This window comes from Leuresthes tenuis, unplaced genomic scaffold, assembly GCF_036924035.1.
Source record: "Leuresthes tenuis unplaced genomic scaffold, fLeuTen1.0.hap1 SCAF_14, whole genome shotgun sequence".
Classification (NCBI taxonomy): Eukaryota; Metazoa; Chordata; class Actinopteri; order Atheriniformes; family Atherinopsidae; genus Leuresthes; species Leuresthes tenuis.
In genome coordinates, this window is record NW_027325368.1 from 19597954 (window position 1) to 19619312 (window position 21359).

Here is a 21359-nt window from a genome sequence, read left to right on the forward strand (position 1 = left end):
CGTGTCCCATGTGGTCAACACAGCCATGTTGGGGAAGGAAGGAACAATTTGTCTGACTCTGCAGCAGTTCCCTTGAATGATATGTTAAAAGTGGACAACATTGGATTTTTTTTCCTTTTTCGTGACTTGTTAGCGTCACTGTGAATTGTCAGAGTCTCTCCTTTTTTTTAAATTTCTTATTTCATTCAGTGTTTCGCATTGAAATTCTGTGTTGGGATTATGCAGGGTGAGTGGAGGCTTTTATCTTTGAAAGAGACCTGAACTCCTGTGAATAAAGCAACAGACCGATCAAAGGGAGAGGAGCCAAATGCGGGACAGCAGGAGCATATAAAAGTCAGAAATCCACAATTTCAACAATAATTCTGAGATCTAACACCTGCAGTCGCAGGGTGTGCCAAATGGACAAAAGGTAGACAAAAAAAAGGCAAAACTTACTGAGTGACATAAGGATCAGAGAACAGAACAAATCCAGTAAATGGGCACACTGTGCTCGATGAAGTAATGTTGAAAACCTGAGTAAAATTGCCTTTGTAATGCCTGAAGAGTTTACTGCAGAGAACATCAGTACAGAAGGTGCATGTACTCTGTTGAGTTAGGAGAACAAGAAACAAACCAGAAACCCGAAATAAAGAGGCAACTTTAGTATTCAACAATGAACCACAAAGGAAATCCACCATGGCCCACATGTGTTTCTGTACGGAAAAAAAAGGGAAGTTAATCTCATACTGTTACAAGAAACAGATCAGACGGTGTTAGTATTACCCCAAAATATACTGTAGTTCAAGAATGACCAACAAACACGAATAACCGATGCTGATCTTACATCATTTCATGGTTAATTAAAGTAAAATATTCCACGAATTCTGACATCATGTCAGGATCTAATGCGTTAATCTCCTGGCTGTCTAGATATTCTGAACAATTTCAACAGTGTAACATTGCAACTTAACTACAGTATTCAGTCTTCTCAAATATTTCTGGCATATTTTCCGTATTTAGAAACTAATCCAGGAATTTCTGCACATGGACGTCACATCAGCGTTGTTGACACCACAGCGGCTGAGGTTATTAGGCTGATAGTGGTGGCAGAGGGGTTGACATCAATATCAGTAATCTAAGCTAAATAGATTTCAGTATAAGGGGTCAAGCATGAAATATATTTTGACAAAGACACAGGCGATGGAGAGAGGGATGTATATTCAGTGCGCATTGCAAATTCTTTTCAACACCTTTTTTCCAAACAGTTGTTTGTTTGTCTTTTTGGGGCTGATTCATCTGTGTGCTCACATTGAATGTTCTGATCAATACAGCATATTGATCTTTGTGACGTAAAGAGAATAAGCAGAGGAAGGTGGTTTTCTGTATCTATTTTTTTTGTTCAGCATCAATATTGTATATGCTCAATTTGCAGAGTCATACAAGGTGAGTGTGAGTGTGAGTAATGTGATGTTCTCTGAGCTCTAACGAAGAACATATCACAGTATGTCTCATAAGCTCACGTTCTGACTTTAGTAGTTGGAGCTCAGCACAGAATATGATTGACAGTTTGTGAATTGTGCAGTCAGAGTTCAGGGATAACGCTTAATGCCTTCTTTATCTTCAGTACTTGTACTGGAGCTAAACTAGAGAAAAAGCTGAATAAAAGGGAAAAACATTAACTGTTTTGAACTTGGTGATTCGCATCGTGAACCACTCAGTTAAAACACTTCAAGTCAAGATAGGAAAGGGGCATATCTTTGTTTGATTAACTTGTCACTCATTGACGGTGATTCATTTTCAGACTGTGATTTCTTTTTAAACAGTGTTAGAGCCATTTGACTGGTGTCATTATGCTGAAGTAAGTCTGAGAAAGAGCTCCCTTTGTGGTTGTTCATCAACTGCTCTCTAAACGCCAATCACATTGAAAAATAGACCAGAAGAGGCTTCATTATCAAGATAAAGTATATGTGTTCTTGTACGTGTAATATATGTGTGCTTGTTGGTGGGCATACAACTCAAATTTGATGCAAATGACTTGTGAGCGGAGGAGTTGCAGGGACATATGTGTGCATCGGAGGCTCCAGCTGCGTGTGTTTCTAATTAAAACTACTGCCTGAGACGCAGCTGGTTAAAATCACTAATGTTCTCAGAACAGAGATAGGCAGACACAACTTCATATTTTCAGCCTGTGACTGACAGAAGCCATTGGTAATAAAGTGATCGAAAATGCCTGCACAGTATTTTAATAGTTGCCTGTGGAAGAAAGGGCATTTGAAACTACACAGAGTAGACAAAGGCTCACTAACTTTGCTCCAGCAGCCCTGTTGTTCTCATGTTGTATGAGACAACGTACCCTTTATGCATACCCTCCTACTTATAAATGATTTGCAGCTTTTCAAACAATCGACTCGAGAATGACATCTGCTCTGATGTGGAAACACTCATCTGAGTTGTATTTCCCTTCTGCTGCTTGTAGGCGCCGCACTGGACAGTATTATGGGTCTTATTTAAGGTTATGAACAAACGGCCGCTGTGGTCGATTGGAAGACTCGTGGAGAAAAGCATTACATTTATGGAGTGCAAAGATAAATTATAAGTACGGTATGAGTGTGTGTTTGTGAGTGTGGGAGCAAATGGCTGAAATGAGTTAAGGTGCTATATAAGTGTGCACCATTTTATATATTTTTTTAATAATAATGATAATAAGTAATGCTTGTCAAGATTGCACTGCTAACAAAGGCAGTAATTTGCACTAAGTTTAAAATTAGAAGAATGTGTAGAAAGTGATTCAATGTGTATTTGTCTCATATTTTACTTTGAGTCTAAATAATTCAAAAGTCAATATTCCTAAACTCAAAGTTCTGAGAATGCTAATGAAGATACTACAGACAAGCTTTCTGTTATTTACAGGGTAAATTTAACCTCATACAAACTGTTATTTCTGTAAGCACCTATTTCTTTTTTTTTTACGAACTGCTGTAATTTGACACAACAAATTAACTGGAAATGTTCTCGTTTTAGGCACACTTTTGCAGTGTTTGTTCCCCCGACTATATGTTTAAACACTTCAGTTTTTGCTTTTTTTCCAACAGTTTATTTTCATTTGGCAGCTTTCTTCAAGATGCTGTGTAAATATCTCATTTTTCTCTGATCTATGATCTGATGAGCGCTTTCCTCAGCTTTCCCCAGGGACCACGAGAAAACATTGTTTCTTCCTCATTGAAGCATGCTGATTTACACTCCTTTTGAGCCGCATTCCTCCATGTTTGATCATCATTTGTAACAACCTTGCTCCTTGGTACACAGATAAATAGGTGTCATGGAGGTTGAAGTGATTGAAAGAATTATCTCCTTTAGGGTTTGCATTTTGCTCTATTTTGGCATTACATTGAGATGATTTTCAGAGCATGATTATAGTGATTTTAAACCATTTTTCCTTATATTCTGTGACAGGCGAGCTGATGTGATTGCAATGAGTCATTTTCTGAACATCTTCCATTTGAACATCAAACATATCTAGCAATTATCTTTAAGAATAACAATTACACGTCATTTGCAGGGCATAACTTGGGATTTAAGCTTTCCAATAGTCCAATAGTTTCTTATATTGCTTGCTTTTGATGTTTACTTTTAACCCAACCTGGTCGCATGTCATTTTTGCCTTTTATTAATACACATAATTTCAGTGCTGTGGTCCGCCAGGCATAGTAATGTCTGAGGCCCTACAGCAAACGCTGGGGTGAGATGCATTAGCGGGTGCCCTCTCAGCTTAACACCATGTCAGAATCAGAGGGTTGGAGAAGTTTACAAATTGGAAGAATATTAATGTAAATTTAGGGAGACAGCCTCTGCAGAGCATAGAATATGCACATTTCTGTCAGAGGGTTGTATTTCATCAGAAGCTGATCTGGCTTATGCTGCAGCACTGTCTTGAAATATGCCCCCAAGTTAGAAGAAACTCCACTTCTTCTGGTATTTCAAGCAAGCCCTTTGAAACGATCCCTTTTGTCAGCAAAGGAACAAATAAAATAAATAGTTAAGAGAGAGGACCGATGCAACATACAGTTAACTCCTAAATCAGCTTAATTGATGTGTTGTTTTACTAATCCAAATACATGCTTTATTTTAAGAAGCAATAACTCTAGATTCAGTTATATACATCATATATCAAGATACGGTCTTTAGCATTTGTGTGTCAGGCCAGAGCATTTCCATTAACTAAACTAAAAAGGTTGTGAGACCGTCATGGAATGTACCAGATGCAGTTATGTTCCCATCCTGATAAACCGTTAATTGGTTTTCTTCATTTTTTTAGTCACACTCTCCAGATGAGCATGAAATATGTTGATCTTGGAATAGCGAAATGGCCACTGTGATGATCTGTTTTTCTGGTGTGATCATGTTTTATTTGAATGAATGCTGTTGTAGCCTCAGAATCAACATCCAAACTCTAACCCCCTTTTCCCCCTCTGGTAGGATATTCTGGTAGGATATGTGGATGTGTCCTGACTGCAATAAGAGTGCTACAGTAATTTAGCATTCACATTTTCTGTAAGTTTCATCATCTTCTGAGGCTTTGTTCAACAGGCCCCCTCAGAATACATGACAACAAAGCAGTTATAACAGAGAAATTGGTTTGTAAGATAACATCAAGTTTACTTCGGGAGGGAAGAAAATCTGCTGTCTTTTCTAGCTGAAAATTAACAGATTTTCTTTCCTTTTTCTTTTTTTTTGATTACAAGAGAGTTCATCATTTTCTCCAACAAAGCAAGGTTCAAAGCAGCACTGTCAGTTATGAGTTTTTATTTATCATTAGTGGCTCTTATTCCTCCTCTTAAAGAGTTCAGATAAATTGGGGTCCACTTGCTTTTGTTTATTACCACCAATCTCAAGTACTTTTAAGTGTTGTCCCTCTGTCTGATCACTTATTGACCTCGAACAAAAATGTACTTTAAGCAACAGCTCACAGCAAGGTTAGAGCGATGAATCCATTGCATGTTTTATCTCTAAATTCTACTACTTTGCATAGCAATTGGGCTTTGAAAAGTCGTAGCCTTTCTCAGGGCGATTAGACAGAATGTATAAAACATGCAGGTGGTAGTAATTCAAGAAAAATATCTTTTGTGTCACAAAATATATTCCAAAGCAGAATGCTGAAACACAAGAGCACACTTTCAGAGTTGAATGCTGAATGCAGAATGCTGAAACACAAGAGCACACTTTCAGAGTTGCTCATTCAATAATATCGAATATAATATAATATAATATAATATAATATAATATAATATATAATATCGAATGAATAATAATGAATGAATAACTTATCAGCACTAATGGGAGCAAATAGCATATTCCTGACAGCAAGGCAATGCTAATCGACTGCTAAATCATCTCCATTAGATGTTTGCATAAAGATACCTGTGTGTGTGTGTGTGTGTGTGTGTGTGTGTGCACGTATTGTGTTTATTCTAACTTTATTCTAACTTTACTGAGAAGGAAGGAAACTGGGTGAATTAACAGTGTTACACAGAAAGCATTTTTACCTGCATAGATTCATACTATGCAGACTAAAGAGACATCTATAGGCTGAACAAGAAAATGCATTTTCTTACAACTTAAGACTTACGTCTTTTATGTGAATTTTAATTAAAAGAAACACATTATACCCTTTTACGAAAAGAAATTCTGTGCTCGGTTCCTATGAGTAATCAATGGCATGTAAATGTCCACAGTATAGCGTTCGCTGTGAGTTGTTTTCAGTTGTGTAGAATTAGCTTTTCTAGTGGCCCTGTTCTGTGAAGCTTTTAGCTTTAGCTCGCCCACCAGCAAAGCTTCTGATGATCCAAACAGAGAACACTATGACTGCTGTAAGATAATGACTAGTCAGGAATAAAGAAAAAAATCCTCTTCACATTAGTGTCTGTCCTACAGCTTTGATCTGCCACTCCCATGTAAATTTGGACACATTTTACACTCAATTATCCTCACAACCGGTTTCTACCATATGAGAGACACACAATTGCAGTTCCTCTGTGAGATCTGCACGATCATCCCTGGGCTCTACTGTTGACCAGTTTCAGTCTGCTATGAAATTGCAGATTAGAATTTCTGTTAATCGCAAAGTAAAATGCGAGAACAAAAGAGGTTCATTTTCTCAATTCCAAAATACAGCAAACACATGATTAACATTTGCAGTTGGACTCAGGTAAAGATGGTCGTGTTGGATGATTCTACTCTGCGCTGGCCTTGTGACACAGAGATGTTCTGCAAATCTGAACGGCTCACTGAGTGATCCACAATTTTATTAAGCTTTTATTAAACTCTTCTTCTTTGTTGTGGTTTTTATTTCTTGATTCTGACACAGGCAGTTGATTTGAGTGAAAACTTTTCTGCATCATCAGCATTACTTGCGGCTGATTAGTGATATAAGTTTGGATGAGTATGTTTGTCAAAATTGAGGTCTTCATGTAATCTGTTAAATTTTTTGACCCAATTTCAAACAAACCAATTGTGCTCCTGAATTGAAGCAAAAGCTTCATGGAGTGGAACCCAGGAGCTATGGAACATTTAAAGTGCTTTTTTGATTATGTAGCTTTAGGTGTTACAGATAATAATTCCAACGACACCCAACCATTCTGTGCACTTAACACCAGCGCCCTTTTGCTTTCACTTCTCATTATCTTTGCAGAGAGGAGCTAATGATCAGTTCATCCTTTGACTCCTTGGAGGTTCTCCTGGACTCTTTTGGACCCGTCAGAGACTGCACCAAGGACAACGGAGGCTGCAGCCGCAACTTCCGCTGCATATCTGATCGAAAGCTTGATTCCACCGGATGTGTGGTGAGTCACCTTTCTCTCATAAAACTGTACCTAGAAACTGCAGCACTATACGTAGGTCGGAAGCAGAAAAATTACCTTTACCAGACTTACAAAAAATTCAATTCAAAGTAATACAATATGATTAAAAAACAAGTGCATCTTATGATATGCCCAACACAAGAGCACAGGATCGCCTTTACCTCCAGCAGAGGAAAACTGTGGATTTTTGATATTATGCTGCAATGCACGACTACTTTACTTAAAGTTAGAAAACTGGAAGGCTTTATGAGTATCCTGTCGTGGTCATCGGTGTCGAAGGTGTGTACATGCATGAATATTCATGGTCATATCTGCTGCAGGCCACAGTCACCCACATCAAGGACACGCAGCAAACCTGCTCTCTCGTGTTTCTGAGCAGACAGTGTGACTCTCACATCCCTCTTAGACCGACACATTCATTACCTCCAGGTGGTGCTTAGCAACCAGGAAATATACCAGCCAGGTTTATTTTCTTCTCCATCTGCTGGGGAGTCCAATGATAACATTCTTGTTATTTTGAGAGTCTTAGTACCTTTTGCCAGTGTTTTGCTTCTCTTAAACCCTCCCACCCTTTTCTGCCGATAAGCTGTCAGGCTCCATCCACCCTACAATTTAATTTCTTTTCAAGTGCTTTGATGCACTTGAGAAGAGCCTTTCAGGTGGTCTGGAAAGATGCTTTTTATGCATTGCAGCATACTTATCGCATGTAGTAGAGAGGGACACCTTATGAAGTGATTTTAATGGGACAATACTTCATTTATTGGTTAGTGGGAAGACATGATTCCAAAACAACTGTTTATGTTGGCAGAAACATTTGCACAGATAAGTAAATTCTTCTTTTGGCAGCACTGAAATCCCATGTTAAAGTACATTTATTGATGGCTCTCGTGGTTATTTTTTCTTGGCCTTCTGACTTTAATTACAAAAGCTCAAAGAACTTTTAATTGAAGGTAGGAGCTGGATTTCAGACTAATTTTTCCCTGCCATGAAATGCAAGATGAAATATAAAATGAGGATATTCGTTTCCTGCCCTTTTCAGATATGTCATCCCACTAAAGCTGTTACCTTTTAGCTGACTTGCAAAATTTTTTTATTCTAGAATTAAAAGGTGAAAAGGAGGAGTGAAAGTCTAAGCTTTTACAAGACTTTCTAAAGTAGATTCCAAACTCTTCCCTTGTGACGGCGTTCCTAATGGCTCTGAGAATCACACCGTGTACTAGCTCAAGTTGCTTTCGTTATGATGGAATCACCAGAACCATTTTATAGAAGACCTCAATGTTCTTCCCATCATAACACAACAAGAGACAGTTTTTACGTGGGGTGAATAAATGTGATCTTATGCATTTGAAAAATAAAAAACATGGTCATCAGTGTTAATTTTTTGTAAGTTTAATGAGGTGATGATATATTAGCCCTCCTGAGTAAATATCAGTTATGATTAGTTCAGCCTGCTGCTTATTCCTAAGAAACACAAGCCGCACCGCATTTCATAACTTCATTTACTGTCACATTAGTTTTACGGATAAAACGTGACCTTCAAAATCGAAATGGTGACAGGCCAGCCAGCACTTTCTCATCATTGTTACTTTTTAATGTCCCCCTCTGCTATCTTGAGCAGAAGCCGCATTCAGTGTTATGTTGTTTTTTTTTGTGTTGAATAGACAGAGATTACAGGTTAGATGCAGAACATAGCACAGGCAAGGCCAAGCGAGGGGCCAGAGCACCCAGCGAGCTGTGGGGGAGACTATAAGCCTGCTTGTGGTTACTCCTGGTTCAGATGGTCACCGCAGAAGCACAGTTGGTTAAACTGTTATCCATGCCCACAGGTGCCACTGTCTGCATTCAAGAGCAGACAATTACTAACAAACTGGCAAACAGAATTACACTTATATGTTATAGACCCCCTCACCCCCCAACTGGCATGACTATTGAACAATAGAATTTAACATTAACACAAAAATCACAAATGCCACAATCACCTGGTGATGTCAAGAAATCAAAGCTTGTGTTTTAAGGGTAACAGGTGCTATATGTCATCATCTTGAGAAAACCTTCGGCAGATTTCCCAAGTAAGCTGGATAAATTCGCTCTCTCACCTGTGATCTTGAGATAACGGCTTCAAAATCATTCAGACAGGGCTGCTTTCAGCTTTTGTAAGAATCACTGTATGGCTTTTTTATTCTATTCAGTTTTCTTTTTTACATAAATTACATAAATTAAAAGATGAATCATATAGAACTGGTCATTAGCAGAGACAGGGAAGCCATGTCACCTGTTGGAGATGTGGGGAGGAACAAATTAGCATAGTTCCGTTTTCCCATGCATTGAATGGGAAGGAGGTAAGGTGAGTCATATTCTGGGTCTTTTTAAAGGCATGAGAGATTTTCTTTTCCTGGCAGAAACACAGTTTTTGGAGGAATTTTAATTACAGGAGTAGAACTTTAAGAGATTTTACTTTCAGATTTCAGAACTGAAAGCCTTTTTGGCTTCCTGCCATTCAGCTGCTACTTCAGTAAATAAAAGAAACTTCTCTAATTACAACTTTTAAGTAATACTTGATTCATTCTCAAGTGGATTGTGTAAGTATCGTTTTGCAAGTGTCTTACCTGCATTAGAAGGTGGGCACCTGTTGATACACACATGCACTCATGGAGACAGATGCCATTCACTGGAGCGGTGGGCAGCCATTCACAGCACCCAGGGAGCATGGGGGTACGGTGCCTTGCTCAAGGACACCTCAGCCGTGATAAGGAGGTGGACTGACACCCCTCCACCTGTCAGTTTCACCAGTCTTTTAACTGAAAGCCCTGGAAAAGCACAACTACTTGTTGTGTTAGAAGAAATATCCAGCAGTAACATGTCCGACACAGTTCCTGACTGATCCATTCCTCAGCCACCGCGCATCCAACGAAGCAGAGCAACCCAGACAGTCTTCAGTTGAGAAACTAGTGACAAAGTCAATAACTGATGCAAAAGTAATGCAGTGTAAAATTTACTGAATAAGCATTGACTTGAATCGCTATGGAATTTTTGAGGTTGGAGTTATTTCACACATGGCCTAAATTCACTCTACTGCGGATCCATTCTAAGAAACTTAGAAAAACTGCGTTGCCCCATCAGAATTTCTCCCTAATTCTACAAACTCAGTGCTCTGCCTAGTTCAGTCTAGTTATGGTTCAGATAAGGCATCGACTACTCCTCAGGGCTTCAGACAACCGTACTTTAAATAATTAAATAAAACAAACAGATCCATAAAGAAAGCTTCAATCTTCCGAGCTTTGTCAAAGCTTAGAATGGCAGTTTAGAAAGAAAAACAGTCAAGAAAATAAATGACTGTTGTTTCCTGTAGCTTTTTAACCATAAAACTGTTGGTCAGGAGGAGACAATCTAAGGCCAAACTAGTGCATTTATTTCAAAATGTATGACTGCTGCACTAGCACTGCCTTTTTGTGCTATTACAGTGTTGCTCAAGGCAATGTAGTTCAGTTATCTGACGATGGAGCAGTTTTCTGATAGAGTTGGTCCTTGCGTTACCTAATGTTCATCCTGATGCTGCTTTGTTCTAATATAATTTGATGTGACATGTCAGTGTATCTACATGCATGTGTCGAGGATGCCCCAGGTCTTAATGCGTCTGGAGAATTCTGTGAAAGGAAACCTTTAAGTTGCAACATTGCAACTTTGCACAGAAATATTGGGAGTGACATATCTGTCCAGTTTCCAGCCCACACCATGGATATTCTTAGCACGGTCTAAGGGCATCTAAATATGTTTTGCTTAGTTTAGACTTTTCTTTTTCACGCTATTCCCTCCTGTACAGAAGCACCAAAAATCCTGCTGACATTTTGTTGTGACATCCTTCCTTAATTTGTGATTATGTTGTGATTATAAACAACAGCTTCTTTTGTAATCTATAGGTAGAATCCTGCTTCTTTGTGTTGGAGCATGTGCCAAATCTTTGACACAAGCGTCAAATTAAACAACAGATGAAATTAGTCTCACAAAGATTTAAAAAAAACAAAACTGAGAAAATATTTATTTTTATTGTTTTGAGGTGTCGTGAGGCTTTTCTTCTGTATTCAATAAATGATTCACTGTCTTAGCTTATTTTCCTTCCTGGAGCATGTGTTACTGTAATATTTTTGTGAAAAGAAGAACAAAGTGAATGTGTGTACGTGCTGACAGGAGTTATTCCTAATATTTTCTCGATGCTCATTTTGATCCGCCACAGTCACAAATGAAACTGGAAGTAACCTTAAGAATTAATGTGTGACATTGCGCTCAAGTAGAAGTCTTTTGAAAAGGACAACATGTTCGATCACATGGAAACAGTAGTTATGAGAGCGCCATGACGAATTTTCGGAGGGATCAGAGAAACATTTATTTATGATACAGCCACTATTAAGTGCATTTTCTAACACAAAAAACTCCATAGAATTCATGAGATATGCATTAATAGTCTATGTTATATACCAAATACAACAAACAGTTTTCATCTGACAATTTCCCAAAGCATTATTAATCTATGGTCAGCATATGTGTGAGCATGTGTCATTCAAACTCTTTCAGTTCAAAGGTTTTCACAACAGCGTATAGTTAAAATCATCTGGCCTTGACCAGCTCTTAGAATTACTGCAGTATAACAACAGATGAACAACAACAGGACATATTACATATTAAATAACAACTAAGCTGGAATTTAGAATTTAGAAATCGTGAAAAACTAAGCATACCCTTTAGTGCTTCTAAAGGAATTAAGAAGGGAAGAAGCAGCCTGTTGCCGTTCATGTCCTTAATATATATTTGATAAACTGATCATCATAGTGTGACTACATCTATGAACATAGACATTTAGGCAGTTTGCTGGTCTGGAGCTTTCAGGTGTGTGTTAACACACATCACCAGGAAGGGCTTCAACAATGATTGTAGAAAAACAATTGTTGCTGCCCATTAATCTGGGTCATTTAGAATTTATTTTGGAACTGGTTAGAGAATATTTTCATTTTTTTATATAGTTTCATTTTAGAGTGAGCTTAAGATTATTCACAAGCAGAAAATATTCAAGACCCATCATCCCAAGAGTGGACGTCTCAGCAAGTCCCCTTCAAGGTCAGACCAAAGAGCTGCATCTCAGACACTGAGACATTTAACACTTAGCGTGTTAAATGTTAAAGTTCATGAGAGTTAGGAAAGACTGAATAGCTATTGTTTGTTTGAAAGGTTTGCCAAGAGAAAGCTTCTTCTGTCTAAAAGGAACATGACAACAAAGCTCAGGTTTGACAAACAACAACACAACGTCCATGGACAGACAAAACCAAAAAGGAGATTTTGGCCATAATAAACTAATTACGCCATATCAGTGTGGAGTGTTAATAATTTGGACTTGTTCTGCAGCCACAGGAACAGAGCACCGTGCAGTCACTGAGTCCACCTCTGTTGAGTCAAATATGAGGCCATCTGTCCGACTGCTAAAACTTGTCTGAAACTGGGACATGCAGCAGGACAATGATCCCAGACACTGCAGAAGAGAGTGAAGGCGTTGCAGTGACCTAAAGTCCAGACGTCAGCTTGATTGAAATGCTGTGGTGACACCTTTGGAGAGTTGTGGGAAAAACAACTGCCTGTACGAACCTGAGTGAACTGAAACAGCGTTGTAAAGAAGAGTGGATCGAAATTCCCCCACAATAATGTAAGTGACTGATAAGGTCACAGAGTATGTGATTACTTAAAGATAATAGTGGTAAGATGGCTCCACAAGCTACCGGATCATGAAGCGTGTACTTGCTATTTCACACACTGCATCATTTTGGCTCGGTTACTGTTGAGTAACGACACAGTTTCATACGTCATGTTTTTTCTTTTTTAATCTCCTGACATATTTAAACCTTTGAACTTTTTTTTTTCCCACACAAATGTCCATGAGAAGTCTAGATTGACTTAAGACATTAAGTTTAATTCCAGTCCTACGCACACTTTAACTGAACAGATGTGTGAGTCCAGATTTTTTATTAGTTTTAAATGAAAAATGAATCTTCCGGACGCTCGAAAATGCTCGTAAATAATGATAAAAGATTTGATGAGTCTAGTTTGTAAATTCAGCTTGATATTTATCTGCTTTACATGGAAATTCTGTCTGAGATTAGCGCATGTGTAATGCATGTATTTATAAGGGAAGTTGTTGTCAAAGATAACTTGTAGTGAATTTTATTTTTGAATTTTATTCTCTTTTGTACAAATGCTGCATCTTGGGACCATCAACCTATAAAGCAAAACTTGTGAAAATTAGTGTTGAAATAGATCAACTCAAAGCAAGTTACCATTAGGATGTGAATCGTAACTGTGCTTTATCTTTTCTCCCAACAAACAGAGGAGGCTTCATGGTATCACCTGCAAACAGGCCTGTAGCAATTATGTTGGGGAGATATTCCCTGCATTTAGTGAGATCAGTCAAAGCATTTCATCCCTTTTAGCTGTTGGCCATGCTGCTCTTCAGAACTTTCTCATTCTCTTTGTTTTTAACAGACGCATAGCTTTTATCTGCCATTCCATTTGTTTTTCATTTTGATGTTTTCTTTTTGACGAGAAAAAGTGATGTAAGTTAGAACTACATTGCAGTTTACACATAGTATCTGGAGGTGGAATTCAACACTGGCCTCCTTAGTAAATTATGTGTAGCAGCCCTCCATTATCGCCTCCTTAGCTCAGTAATTGAAACCCACTTCTGAATCGTAATCTTCTGGGTCTGCCTTAATTTACTGAATCTTTGTGGTATCCATCCCGTTTGTTTATTTGACTAATTTTGAAAACCCGGGGCGTGATGCTGTTTCTGGATTGAATGGTGTTCTGTTTGGATGAGACGCGTTAGTAAAGCCATTGTTCTTCACCCACACACACATCCCACTCCTGCCCATCACTGTGCAGAACTGCTTTCACTTACCATTGCGTATATTACTGTGGGTTTTAGTAATTATCTCTCGACTGTCGAGCTTATAAATGAGCCTCTCATCCGTCTAATCAGGGTGGTAAACTGGCTTGGCCCCAGCGATGTGATTCCACTCTAATCAATTAACACCTTGTCTGATTCGGAGCTGCCAGTAGCTGTTCTGTCTGCATTTAATATCTCCTCTTGTGTGATCCGGCTGAGGCTGGCGGACGGCGCCGACTGACCGTCCCGCTCTGTCTCGCTGATGTATTGCACTCCTGGGAAGAGGCAGCATGTGACGTCTGTAGAAGTGAGAGCGTAATAATCACAGGATTATTGTGAGATTAATTAGTTTAGTCTTGTCACTTGTCTCCCACTGCAAAACGTTGGAAAACAAGGATGCTGTTTACAGAACAGATTGCCACCAAGATGAAACGAGGACGATAACTGATCACCGTCCAAGCAGCTCTGGTTGTGTTTGCGTGTTGCTTAATGCACAAAACTGACGAAATGTTGGTCAGTACTGCTGCTTCGCTGTGTTTGAGAGCTTTTCTCTCCATGCTGTGTGTCTGCTGTTTTTTAGCCCTGTACTTTGGAGATAGACAGAGTTTGTAAACGGTTTGTAACCTTTGTTAGATATTTAACTTTTATACTAATCCTTGATCTCAATTTAAATGAGATCAATGCTCACACAGTGTCACAGCACAATGCAAGTCCAACTACAAACACAGATCTAAAGTCTGTTTTTTAGACAACACAGCACGATAACAACAGAATACACACCTCTCACCCATCTCCTGGTTCTTTTTCATAATAATTCCTAACAGCATCAGACTCTCTGTTGCTGGCTAAAGCACTTTGTTTCTTCACTTTGTATTGCTGTACTTCCCCTTAGGCGGCAAAAAACAATCTTGACTTGGATCACATTTTAGGACACTAAGCAGTGTTGAATGGAGTCAATACCTGGCAGAGATAGAACTAGAACTCAACCCTGAAGAGGACTAGGAGCCCATTAGATTGTCACTACTGATGTTATCTCTCCCCGGGTCACTGTATTTTTCATCAGGTGTTTAGACAGAGGCTTCTGTATGAATCAGTACTTACAGTTCAACCTTTTGTAACCCCACTTTTCATGGTGGCAGCATAATTTATTTTTTTTCTAGATTACATGCTGGGACCTTAGTAACAATGCCACTGGAATGGCAGAACTACTTGTTTTGGGGATGTCATTTTGGAATGAAGTGTTTGTAGAAACAGCAGCCGTCACTAAAGCCAAACAAACTGGTGACCCTTATTGGAAATGTTACATTACATGATTTTTCACAGTTTGGTATATTTTGTCTATACGCCATATGGTGACACAGGTGTAACAAATGATTGAAAGTAAAAGAGATTAACTGAAAATGTAACATATGTAACATTACAGACCTTTGACACTTGGTGGTGGTAAATGTGAACTATGTGGTCTGTTTTATATTCACTATCATTTTTCCATAAGGAAAAACGGGTCTGGATTCTTATTGAAAACACCCTTTTAACCCGTCCACCTATTTGTACCGTAAGACCACAGTAATGTTAGAGTGTTTCCGACACAAATGCTGTGCTTTTAATGATTGGTAACAAAGGGGTGTGAAAGCTGCGGTGGAGAGAGTCTGCTCAGTTAAGCATGTGGTCTTTCAATACTAAATTTAATGAGACTGAAGTTTCCTCATCAAATGTGAACTGAAAACAATCTTTCATAGATTATTTAGTGAACAAAGAAGTTGTGGAATTGGCAGCGCACAAAACAATATGGCAGTTTTTTTCTTTGATTAAGCAGTGATTTATTTGTGTGCTCTTTACTGCAAACCGTTAGATGACTAATAGCAACGTGTGCCCTGCTATTGACTTCAGCTTTGTAATCTTCAAAAAAAAAACTCATGGACCAGAGTCAAAAAGAGCAGAGAAAGTGCCGCCATTTCATTAGTTCAGGAAACTTCGAACTGAAAGGGAGACTTTGGCAGACACTTTCCATGTGTACGTGACATCCTTGAGCTGGAAATTCTGCCTTCAGTAAAAAGAGGTTTTGTGTCTCGACTAATGCCAAAGTTCATCCCAGAAGACTCAGTTCCTCATTCCACTCAGCAAAGTGAAAAGCCCAGAGTATGGAGGAAACATCAGGTCAGAGGGATGCGTGGTAACTGTAGACATTTCTTCGAGAGAGAAGTCATGTTCTCTGACCCTGGATGTTTCCGTCAAAGGATTCCTGCAAACTGACTGTCACAAAACAGCTAAAGCTGACTCATTTCAGCATTGTACTGATCTGCGTATCACTCAGTGTTGAACACTGAGCATTTGTTAGCTGTAAAGCTTTTATGAGTGTATTAAACTTTATTCTCCTCATTTACTAAATTAGTGACAAAAGTTTGCCAACTTATGAAGTTTTTTAAGTTAATTTAAGTTAATTTTTATGTTTAAAGTTCCAATCAACAATATTTCTAACTTTAATACAACGTCAAACATATATTTGCAATGTGAAGATATGATATTGTATTGTTGTTATTATAGTGCACAGCCTCCTTCTCCCTACCTGCCTCATATTACGTGCTTATCACCCATTTGCTGTCACATTATGGTTGCATACCAGATTGCTTTCGGTTAAAAAAAACCTCTCACAATTGGAATATAATTTGGCCAATTTTATCTGAGATAAAGGCATTTAAGAGCTGTTGGAAAGACTTATATTTGACTGAAATGTTTCACTGTTTTTCATTTAGTCTTCCGTGACTGTAAGTAACAGTAAGAAAACATCAGATTTACCCTTTAAAAAGTTAACCATTGCTAAGAGATTGCACTTCTAGTCTGGGCAAGATGATTCTGCCTCATTTTCTTGCTTACCTAAGAGAAGAATCCTACAACATTTGAAGATAACATGCAAGTGAGGTCTCATGGTGTTGAGGGATCTCTACCGAAGTCTGACTGACCTTGCATGTTGAAAAAAATGCCACTAAATAGGCGTTTTATGTGTTATTGGGATACTGGTCCAAGTGTATGAATTCATCAAGTTGACAGAGAGAATCTGCCAATTATGTTGTCATGTTTTTACTGTAATTTGTATCCATTTTTGCTGAGTACAACATTTTAACTGCTCAACAGTCCACGGTCGGCCGCTTTTCCTCCTCATAGTGCTCCTGGACTGCAGGCAGTTCAGTCAGATACATACACTCTGTGTCAGTGAAGTCATGTTGTTCTCAGTCATGGAGAAGGTGGCCTTGGACTTTCCAGGAAAAGACATCATCCTGATGGTAGTATATCTGTCTCTGACCTCACACTACACACCTCACACATCCGAAAGTTTCCCACACCATAACAGCTGCTGGCGTTTGTACTTTTCTCCTACAACAGCCTGGAGTTCTTTTCTAAAAAGAAGCTGAAACGTGAAGTTATGTGATCTCAGACAATGTGACTTTTTTCTGTCTATCTAAGATGAGCTTCTGCCCAGAGAAGCTGCCGGCGGTTCTATAGCTGATAAATGGCTTCCTCCTTGCAGTATACAGTTTAGTTTTGTGTTGTTGTTGTTATAGCTGTGTTCAGTGAAAACAGCTGATTATGTGGCATGACTGTTTCTCATGCAGTATCAGCAGTGGTTTCAGATTTTTGTTTGATCTTCTGGAAATACAGTTGGTACAGAAACACAAACACTAGATAGATATATGAATAAATAAGAGTAAAGTTATGCGAAATTAATTGGATGAGTAGACAGAAAGACAATAAAAAGTAAAGTATTTCATTAAGAGGGGACAGTCTCAAATTGATTATAGTGCTACAGATTGAATCTAAGTATGAGAAATTAATAAAATATTCCCTCTTCACAATATAGACACTGGTTACATCAAAATCCACACACACACACACACAGTGGACTGAATAATTTTAATCTATTTTTCTGTGAAGACAGCTAAGTGAATCAAAACCTTTTATATCTTCTTCATTAGATCCCCTTAAAGATGTATTAGTCATTTTATTGTGAATATTAATCTCGCTGTTTAGGTCCTCGCTCATTGTACATCTTTACTTATTTGCCCATCAGACAAATTTGAAAAGTGCATAGCTTATCCAACTCCTCTCACAGGGATTTGTTGCTGTTTGGCAGTAGCACAGTGCAGATTCCCTTAAGCCTCAAAAGCACTGCAGGAATTTATCTCCATTAAGAAACAGGATTAAAAGCCATGGTGGTTCAAGGGGTTTTCCACAGTGGGCTTTGTACTTCTTCTAAAACAGAGCAGACAGCACTCTTACTCACTGTCTGGTTATTGAATGATCTCTGATAAATGATGATTATCTTTACCTTTAAAGACCCCTTTTGTTATCATCAGTGTACGGTCGTTATCCAGTGACCTGCACATCATTTGGAGAAGAATCATTCCCTTTCCAGTGAGTCGCAGATATATACTGAAAATGCCACATACCTCAGCATGTTGCTCTTACTTAAGTAATAGGGCTTTTCTCTGTCTGGCGTCCTATTTGATAGAGCCACTCATTTCCATTCCAAACTATTTTCTGCATTTCTTGTAAATTATGTTTGTTATGTCACCAAACTAGTTTGACCCTAATTCTCTGAAATATTTGGACTTATTTGATTGATCTATAAAAGACTTCACTCTGAGCTGCACAGAGACAGTAAAACATGAATGTCTGTTGTAAGACTTTTTTTTGCTGCCATTGAGCCCCATGAAGGTCTTTGCTGATGGAGATTGTGCAGCTGTCTGAGAGCAGTTCACTTCAGCAGAATTTTCCTTCTTGACCTGTAGCTACTGACAATATGGAAGCTTTATCTGAGGTTGCTTCTGCTGTTTGAAGTACCGTATTTTCCGCACCATAAGGCGCACCTAAAAGCCTTAAAATGTCACAAAATACGGCCGTGCGCCATATAATCCAAAATCTGTCACGGATACCGCCATTTCGAATTTACCTCGGGGAGCGCCGAGCATTCATCGGGGCATTAATCCCCCTCCGCATCACTCAATGCTCTCCCTTCGCGCCGTTCACCGACACGTTCACTTTTGCCACGCCTCTTCGCTCTCGTACATTGAAAAAGAACGGCAACTGGCCACTTTCGTCGCTCGCTTCGCGTTCGGTGTGAATCCAGGGTCAGGCGGATCCCAGCCATTCACTCTGAATGGGGCGAAGATTGTATGGAGCTCGTACTTAGCGATTGAATCGTGTCATCATTAATGCTTTTGCCCATGTCGCAGTGAGTGCCTGTTCTTCAGTCCGAGATGGGTGATGCAGACCGATGTGCACTTTATAAGTTTATAAGTGTAAAAACGACCGACGATGTTGTCCTTGACCGTCGGACCATTTCCCGCTGACACAGAGACGTAATACACACACTACGTGTGCTGGCAGCGATAAACCAATCAGAGAACATTAGGTAATACTTTATAATCAGGTGCGCCTTATGTATGGGTTAAGTACAGAAATGGACCCCATAATTAAGGTGAGCCTTATAGTGCGCAAAATACGGTATATATGAATATAAAATGAAATAGTGTCAGAATTGTAAGTGTTATTGTTAATAACCCAAAGGGGGATTTAATCATCGTGATGCATATAGTGAGGTTTTCATCTTTAGCTACTGGTTAAAAACTACTATGAGACATATGATTTCAGACTGCATGATTAACAAACTGAATGAATACAGACATTGCATTTTTTATGTGAATGATTCCCCTCAACGCTATATTTTAAAATCACACCTCATCTTGTGTTTTGGCCTTTTGATAAAAAATACTCCATCTGGATTCTTCCCTATCTTTTATGGCCAGAGGCTCCATCTAAACAACCAAGAGAAATTATTATTCGGATGAAGTTTGGAAGGATTTGAGGACTGTTTAAACGGACTACGGTTTTGTACAGAGGGTTATCAATGATTCACCCAGGATTTTAGACCAAACTTGTGGAAATGACCAGTGATAGCAGTACACAGACTCCAGCTGGCACATCTTTTTAATGATCATTATCTGAAGGATTACTGGACAATACCCCAGAGTTATCTCTATTCTGACATGTCGGAAGCTTATTATGGCAGTCGATACCCTGCCAAGAACTTTAGTGAGCAAGTTATAGTCTGCAACACGTGTCCACACATCCCCAGACTTCAGTGAGTTTGTGATTTACAGACTGTGTGTCACAGATGTGTTCAGATTCAGTGTCTTATGTGCTTCTTGCATTAGCAGTAAAAATCATTTGCCATCATTTCTCTCTCAGAGGGACAAAATCAATTACAATTTATCCAGGGACCAGGACAAAAGGCCTCTCATTCAGCATTTGGCCCTATTCTGTACAGACACTACTAGGAATACATGTCATATAAAGTTCAACCGGCATAAATAAAACCCAAATGTATATGACAATGAGCCCATGCCTGTCATTGTGGAGTTTCCTTTGCTTTCATTTCCATTCCTTTTATATAGCCCCAATTCACAACAATAGTCATCTCAAGGGGCTTTAAAGATACGGTACAATCCAATCCAACTATAATTAAATTAATTATAATTCCAATTGTAAAACAGACAAATGAAATCCATAAAAGGCCAAATTAGTTCAAGTTGTACAATGTCATTTCATAATAAGTTGCCAAGGTAAAGAAGTTAATGGATCACACAGAATTTTACCCATTCTGAGCATGAACAAGGCACGAGTAGAGAGGAAAACTCCCTTTTAAAATGGAAGAAACCTCCAGCAGAACCTAAGCCATCAATACTTTAAGCTTTAAAGCTTTAAAATAGGAACGTTTTAAACTTACGTATAGTGGATCTTTGCTTCCCAAACCTGTACTAGTGCTGGTTCCACGGAGAGGGGCCTGATAACTGAAGGCTCCATCTCCCATTCTATATTTAGAAACTCTGGAGACCACATGTGGCCTGCAGTCTGAGAGTAATGTGTTCCGTTTGGAAAATACGGGACGATGTAATCTCTAAGATTTGTTGAGGCTTGGCCATCAAGAGCTATATATGTAAGACTACGGATTCTAAACTGGATTTGACAGAGAGCAAACGAAGAGAAGTTAAAACTCGAGAAATATAATCTCTCCCGCTAGTTCTTCTCAGAGCTCTCGCTGCTGCTTTTTGGATCAGCTGGAGGCTTTTCAGAGAATTTTTGTACCACCCAATGAAAAAGAAATTCATCCCACTCAGATGAGTTTTTCTTTGATAATTATTAATACTGCTCATTAGTTTCACAATTCAAGTAATCTGTTACAAAGTATTTTCTAAAACAAGCAGTCAGTTACTGTTGACAGTTTACTGTATCAGACTATTAGTTTTGTTGCTACAAAGCAAAGCAAAAAGAAAGAAAGAAAAGAAAACGTGCTGTGTGTCTCTGCTGCGCAGCAGAAAGCCAGCCCAGCACACATCAGTGCACATGTGATGGCAGAGAGGATGGTGTTCGCATTGTAGAAGTTCTCATATTGTTTCGTATTTGGGGGTGAAAAGGACAAGAAAAATCATTATTGAAATATGAATCGTGCCTGGGTGATTAGAAGTGTTCGCAGCTTGTCCAAATCTGACAATTTCAGATTGCTGGAAGCACCTTCAGCTTAAGCACAGATCTACAGCACC

The 21359-nt window shown here is 38.8% G+C and overlaps 1 protein-coding gene across 6 annotated transcripts in view; it reads left to right on the forward strand.

Annotated features, from left to right (window-relative positions):
• The window catches only part of astn1 (astrotactin 1), a 327153-nt gene that overhangs the window by 119840 nt on the left and 185954 nt on the right, over nucleotides 1-21359 (forward strand). For all 6 annotated transcript variants that reach the window (XM_072364268.1, XM_072364270.1, XM_072364269.1 and 3 more), the window contains one exon: nucleotides 6668-6818. In XM_072364268.1, coding sequence (XP_072220369.1) covers nucleotides 6668-6818 — 151 coding nt within the window. The remainder of the gene's footprint in view (nucleotides 1-6667; nucleotides 6819-21359) is intronic.